The sequence below is a fragment of the Polypterus senegalus genome, chromosome 11, assembly GCF_016835505.1.
Source record: "Polypterus senegalus isolate Bchr_013 chromosome 11, ASM1683550v1, whole genome shotgun sequence".
Lineage (NCBI taxonomy): Eukaryota > Metazoa > Chordata > Cladistia > Polypteriformes > Polypteridae > Polypterus > Polypterus senegalus.
Genome location: NC_053164.1, coordinates 96053775 through 96061188, shown reverse-complemented (window position 1 = coordinate 96061188; position 7414 = coordinate 96053775). Strand labels below are relative to the sequence as shown.

General features: G+C 38.7%; 1 protein-coding gene across 1 annotated transcript in view; it reads left to right on the top strand.

Moving 5' to 3' along the window:
• Positions 1–2779: 2779 nt before the first annotated feature.
• The window catches only part of LOC120538587 (solute carrier family 22 member 6-A-like), a 52072-nt gene continuing 47437 nt past the window's right edge, over positions 2780–7414 (top strand). The window contains exon 1 of the mRNA XM_039767977.1: positions 2780–3244. Within this exon, the coding sequence (XP_039623911.1) occupies positions 2840–3244 (405 nt within the window). The 5' untranslated portion in view covers positions 2780–2839. The remainder of the gene's footprint in view (positions 3245–7414) is intronic.

The following is a 7414-nucleotide window of genomic DNA, read 5'->3' as shown; positions in this document are numbered from 1 at the left end:
GCCTTTTAAACTGAAGTTTCTTGTCTTCTCACAAGCTTTTTTTTTTATATTGATACTAGCCATGTAATAAATTTAAAAATATTTAATGACACTTGACCTACGTGTACCTTCAATGCCTTCCCTTGGTATCCTTATGTGTCTGAACCTCTCTTGACCGGTGCTCCTTCTGTCCAATGCGTTCCTCTGCTTCTCAGAATCTGTCATTTTGAGGCACCATGCTCACCTCCTGTCTGCTTTTGTACTTTCCATCTTTTAAGGCAACTCTCAGTGTGCCTTCTATAACTCTGCTCCTCCTTGTGTGTCTCACACACAAACATCCTTTTTTGATTGCACAACCAAAGCCAATCTGACAACTCAGGTGCTCTTAGGGACCAGACAGACACACACACACCCACACCTTAGCGTTTTATTATGTAGTAGATTTTCATTCGTCTATCTCCTTTTTCTTTATCCTTCTTATGATTAAGGGGATTATGTAGTGGCAACACAGGGCACAGAACAGAAACCAGCCTTGGACAGATCTATATTCATTAGTCTCCATTCATTCCAATTCATTACATTATGTCTTTTAAACTGAACAATGTACAGTATTGATTGTTTTATTGTATTTCTGATATTTTTGTTTTGAAAAAATTTTCTTAACACATGTGTTTTCTACTTCTTTATATATGCTTTTTCTAAGCTCTCTTGTTCCAGGGCTTAAAACTCACTTTATGAAATTCAGTGTCCAGCTGGCAAGCAAGTGTAGCAGTAAGGTGGCACAGGACAGGGAAACATGTAGAAAACCTCCCCAGGAGAAGGCAGCTTTTGGTGCCAGGGTAAGTGATAGGGTAAGGAAGATACTTTTTGACAGAGTAGTGTCCTTGAAAGAAAACCACCATGGATATCAGAAAAAGAGACAGAAGGTGGACAACGGGCAACATTGAAAGCACTGGGTATCCATAATCGTAAGAATGTATGAGCACGTATGACAAGCACAATTCAGAAGGCTGGATGAAGACCACAAGATCTCCAGGTCAGTAGGTGGCAGAAGAGTTCTTTCTCTGTTGGATATTCTTTTCATACTGGTGTCTGGGGTGCCTAAGTCAATTTTATTGATGGCCAAAAGCAACACTTTAAATACTCAACATAGGGTAAAAAACAACTACCTACACATTTTGTTTACAAACAAGACACATAGATACCTCGCTGATCCTCGTAAATTCTGTATCTTACTTTGCAGGTTAGGAAACTACCACCAGCCATAGAACCGAGATCGGTACTGAGTGAATTAGTGACACCAATAAGTAACAGCAACAAAGAAAGTCAAGTGAGAGTGGTCTGTATACTTGTGCCTAATCTTATTTTTATATTTCTCTTTTTTTCTTTCTACATCTTGTATAACTTTCATCTTACATTATGTGTATGAAAAGATGCTATATAAATAAATGTTGTTGGTAAGAATTTGTAGCTAAAGCAAAGTTCAGCCATTTACACCTGCATTTACACTTGCAGACTGTATATAACATGTTTTGAAGACTGATGTAGTCTGCCACTTTAAAAAGCTGTAAGTGCCACATCCAGCCTGCGGGCTTTGAGATTTACACCCCTGCTGTATGTTCTCTATTGTATGAATTTTATTTCGCTTCTATTGATAGTACTTTATGTCTCACTGCCTTTCATTTTGTGTGTTGAGAGATACCAGAAGAGGATTCCTTAGAAGACAACGATTTTGATTTCAACAGATAACTTTGCTTGTGTTCTTTGATACATGGCCAAAATAACCAAAATTCCAGTCCATCACAGGTCACACTTCTTCAGTCTTACTCCCACTAGACCAGTTAACTTAAAATGGATTTACTTGGTGGGTGAAAGGAAACAAAGATCTATGGAAAAAGTAGAGAAATGTACAAGCAGTACAAACAAAAAACATGCACACTCTACTTGTGTCAGACCAATTTAGTGTTATCAGTTAATGTAAATTAGACACCTCTGAGATGTGGTGAGAATTGGAGTAACCCAAAGAGAATATATGTGGCCATGTAGAGAATATGCAAACATCATAGAGAATCAGTAGACCACCCACATGACCTCAAACTAACCAAACTGTTGTATCTTAAGGATCTTACCTGAAGATACCCATGCAGAACCACCGAGTACCTGCAAACCTTACACAGTGGCTAGAGTGAGAGTTGAGCATTTTTCCCAGACCCTTGAGACATTCAGACAACTTGTCACTCATTATATCATCAATTTATTTACTTTTCAGGTTGATGAGTAGAAAATGTGAAAGGCAATATTTGTGGGCCTTGTATTATTATGGCATTAAAAGATTGTTTGATTAAATGAGACACAGACACACACAGATTGTGCTTTTGTTTTTGTAATAATGTCATATGAACAGAATAGGTACACATAAGAGTATACTGACCTGAAGTATCGAAATAAGTTTCCCAAAATTAGAAATCCCAGTAGTAGAGCGATAAAAATGCTACATTATGATGGCATGCCATTGCTATTAAAGTGTCTTTAAATTGAAATATTTGAAGTATTCACTTTTTTAACTTTTAACTCGTATCAATCATTAGATGTATTTAAGTAATGGGTAGAAGTTTGCACACTTTGCAGTTAAATAGTAATCTTTTTAGAAGAAGGCTGTAGAAGATAAATTTCAACTTCAAGATTATAGTGCCTGAGAACTCATTTGCTTTTTATTATTTTATTTTCTTAGTTCTTGGGTTATTAAATCCAGAATCTCCTGTGCCTTGCCCCAAAGCTGTGCATGGTTGTTGAATGAAGCAGTGCTGAAAACTTGCTCCTCATATTTGCTCCTCAATTCTTTGAGTTGACCTTAACAGAAATGGGCTTTTCAGATCTCCTGGACAGCATTGGAGGCCTTGGACGTTTCCAGTTTATCAATATAACTTTACTCTTTTTTGCTGGAGTTTTAGTGGGCAGCCACCAGGTCCTTCAGAACTTTACAGCTGCTGTCCCAGAGCACCATTGCAAGATTCCCAACATGACCATCATATATCATAAGTGGAACGGGGCTTGGTCAAAGTTGGATAATCAGACTCTACTAAAAGCTTTTATTCCACACAATCAGAATAACAAACCCGTCGGTTGTCTGCAGTTTAAAGAGCCTCAGTGGCACCTCATCTTTTCAAATGGCAGCCTTACAAATAGCACGGGTCTTATGACTGAGCCATGCCGGCATGGATGGACCTACAAGAGGCAAGAGTTCACTGAGACAATAGTGTCTGAGGTAGGATACTAGTGTAATTTGAATAATATGTGCAGTTTACTGTGTATATATACTTCACATTAGATTCTAGATTGCTTAGCAATTAGCATTTACTCACACATACTAAATTTGGAGTTGCATGTGAACATCCTTTCTGTGGTGGGAAATGTCTAGCTCTGCACGTGAAGAGATTGACCATAAGATAAGGAAACAAGAAAACTAGGCTGAATTTTTCCCAATATGTATTAATTTAAGTACAGACATTGGTTTGATTGGCTAAGTGACACAGTAGTGAGTTGCACAGTTTCAGGAGACTAGACTAATCCTACCCATATTCATGTCTGTGAGAAGTCTGGACCTTCCACTCTTTTGTTTGCATGGTTTTCTTCCTCCCACATATGTGTATTGACTGTAATCTGAATTTTAAATCGCATATTAATCAGATCACTAGGACAGCATTTTTTCACTTGAGAAACATAGCTAAAGTTAGACCTCTTACAGTGCATCCAGAAAGTATTCACAGCGCATCACTTTTTCCACATTTTGTTATGTTACAGCCTTATTCCAAAATGGATTAAATTAATTTTTTTCCTCAGAATTCTACACACAACACCCCATAATGACAGCATGAAAAAAGTTTTATTGAGGTTTTTGCAAATTTATTAAAAATAAAAAAACTGAGAAATCACATGTACATAAGTATTCACAGCCTTTGCTCAATACTTTGCCGATGCACCTTTGGCAGCAGTTACAGCCTTAAATCTTTTTGAATATGATGCCACAAGCTTGGCACACCTATCTTTGGCCAGTTTCGCCCATTCCTTTTTGCAGCACCTCTCAACCTCCATCAGGTTGGATGGGAAGCGTTGGTGCACAGCCATTTTAAGATCTCTCCAGTGATGTTCAATTGGATTTGTCTGGGCTCTGTCTGGGCCACTCAAGGACATTCACAGAGTTGTCCTAAAGTCACTCCTTTGATATCTTGGCTGTGTGCTTAGAGTCGTTGTCCTGCTGAAAGATGAACCGTTGCCCCAGTCTGAGGTCAAGAGTGCTCTGGAGCAGGTTTTCATCCAGGATGTCTCTGTACATTGCTGCAGTCATCTTTCCCTTTATCCTGACTAGTCTCACAGTTCCTGCCACAGAAAAACATCCCCACAGCATGATGCTGCCACTACCATGCTTCACTGTAGGGATGGTATTGGCCTGGTGATGAGCGGTGCCTGGTTTCCTCCAAACATGACGCCTGGCATTCACACCAATGAGTTCAATCTTTGTCTCATCAGACCAGAGAATTTTGTTTCTCATGGTCTGAGAGTCCTTCAGGTGCCTTTTGGCAAACTCCAGGCGGGCTGCCATGTGCCTTTTACTAAGGAGTGGCTTCCGTCTGGCCACTCTACCATACAGGCCTGATTGGTGGATTGCTGCAGAGATGGTTGTCCTTATGGAAGGTTCTCCTCTCTCCACAGAGGACCTCTGGAGCTCTGACAGAGTGACCATCAGGTTCCTGGTCACCTCCCTGACTAAAGCCCTTCTCCCCTGATTGCTCAGTTTAGATGGCCAGCCAGCTCTAGGAAGAGTCCTAGTGGTTTCAAACTTCTTCCACTTACGGATGATGGAGGCCACTGTGCTCATAGGGACCTTCAAAGCAGCAGAAATGTTTATGTAACCTTCCCCAGATTTGTGCCTCGAGACAATCCTGTCTCGGAGGTTTACAGACAATTCCTTTGACTTCATACTTGGTTTGTGTTCTGACATGAACTGTCAACTGTGGGACCTTATATAGACAGGTGTGTGCCTTTCCAAATCATGTCCAATCAACTGAATTTACCACAGGTGGACTCCAATTAAGCTGCAGAAACATCTCAAGGATGATCAGGGGAAACAGGATGCAGCTGAGCTCAATTTTTAGCTTCATGGCAAAGGCTGTGAATACTTATGTACATGTGCTTTCTCAATTTTTTATTTTTAATAAATCTGCAAAAATCTCAAGTAAACCTTTTTCACGTTGTCATTATGGGGTGTTGTGTGTAGAATTCTGAGGAAAAAAATGAATTTAATCCATTTTGGAATAAGGCTGTAACATAACAAAATGTGGAAAATGTGATGCGCTGTGAATACTTTCCGGATGCACTGTATATCATTGAAAGATGCTGAGAAATTAATTCACGCGTTTGTTTTCAGTCGACTAGATTACTGTAACGCACTCCTCTCAGGACTACCCAAAAAAGACATAAATCGTTTGCAACTAGTGCAGAATGCAGCTGCTAGAATCCAAACTAGGAAAAGAAAATCCGAACACATTTCTCCAGTTTTAATGTCACTACACTGGTTACCTGTGTCATTCAGGATTGACTTTAAAATTCTGCTTATGGTTTATAAAGTATTATATAATCTCGCTCCATCTTATATATCGGGATGTCTGACACCTTATATTCCAAATCGTAACCTCAGATCCTCAAATGAGTGTCTCCTTAGAATTCCAAGAACAAAACTTAAAAGAAGTGGTGAGGCGGCCTTCTGCTGCTATGCACCTAAAATCTGGAACAGCCTGCCAATGGGAATTTGCCGGGCTAATACAGTGCAGCACTTTACAACACTGCTGAAAACACATTACTTTAACATGGCTTTCTCATAATTTCACTGTAATCAAAATCCTGATACTCTGTATCTCCAACTCATAATAATAACTATTCATGGTGTCTCTAAAATCTGTACTAACCCCTACTCTCCTTTCTGTTTACTTTTCTGGTATTCGCAAGCCACCACCATCTACTCAAAGCACCATGATGTTCCAACAATGATGGATGGATTAAAAGCCAGAAGTCTGTATGACCATCAACATCAAGTGACTCTGTGAGAACCCTAACTACAAAGAGGACTATTTCATTTATGTTAGGTAGAATGCCCAGAGGGGACTGGGCGGCCCCGTGGCCTGGAACCCCTGCAGTTTTAATTTTTTTTCTCCAGCCGTCTAGAGTTTTTTTCTGTTTTTTCTGTCCACCCTAGCCATCGGACCTTACTCCTTTTCTATGTTAACTAATATTGTCTTATTTTAATTTCTTATTTTGTCTTTTATTTTTCTTTTCTTCAGTATGTAAAGCACTTTGAGTTACTTTTTGTATGAAAATGTGCTATATAAATAAATGTTGTTGTTGTTGTAATATTGATTGGCAAGTCTAAATTGTTCCATCACAATTACATGCGTAAGAAATGTGACAAACGAGAGGAAACCATTCAGTCCATCAAGCTGGTTTGTTTAGCTCATAGTTAAGCTGTCTTAAAATCTGATTGTAACCTGCTGATACCTTCTGTAGGGTTGGCCCATTGCTGACTGGTTAGGATCTCACTAACTATAACCCAATAATAAACCAGCTGGGTTCAGGAAATGAGTAGGTGGAAGGTTATTCAAATAAGTCAGCTTTAATTTTAATCGGATATGTACTACATTTATATGATGAAACAATTAAAAGCTTGATTTCTAATGCACAGTTGTATCCACTGAGATACAGGTCTCTGACAGGAGTCGCCAGCAGGCCCCTGTTTTTGTTCCATTTAATACACCCACCCAGTTTTCTGAACTTGTTTTAGACCTCCATCTGATGTGAGAGTGTAGCAGGAATAGACGCAGTAGGAGTAGCAATGGCTCTGTGAAGGCCAACTCAACATAGATCTTCAGTCTGTCAGAATAACTAAATCTGATAGTTATGCTTAAAAGTGTATTACATAATTCAAGATTTTTTTTTGTTTTTTAACAAGAAGCTGCACAGTGAATCAGGATTTGTCATTTCCTAATTGAAATAAAGTAAAATTGTTCACTTTTTTGGATGTTTTTAAGCAAAAGGACCACAGAGCGAAATAATAAGCACACAATATTGAAATTATGGAGATACAAAAATAAATGATCTCTCAGTTCTATGATTCACATCAATGTAAATCAGGATCAGGTAGGTCAGTGATAGTAAATTAACGGCATTAAAGATCAGAAATAATGCAATAGACAGGAAAAAATATGAATAGTTACAAAAATGTAGGTGAGTTACTCTTCCTAAGTGTCTAGCAATATACCTAAAACCATAGGAAACATCAGTAGAACTGAGCAAAACTTGGTTAGTGCTCTTGGTTTATAAAATATCATCCAAGGGCCACGAGAAGAATAATAAAAGAAGTAAAATGTAGTCCTCAAAAAACAAT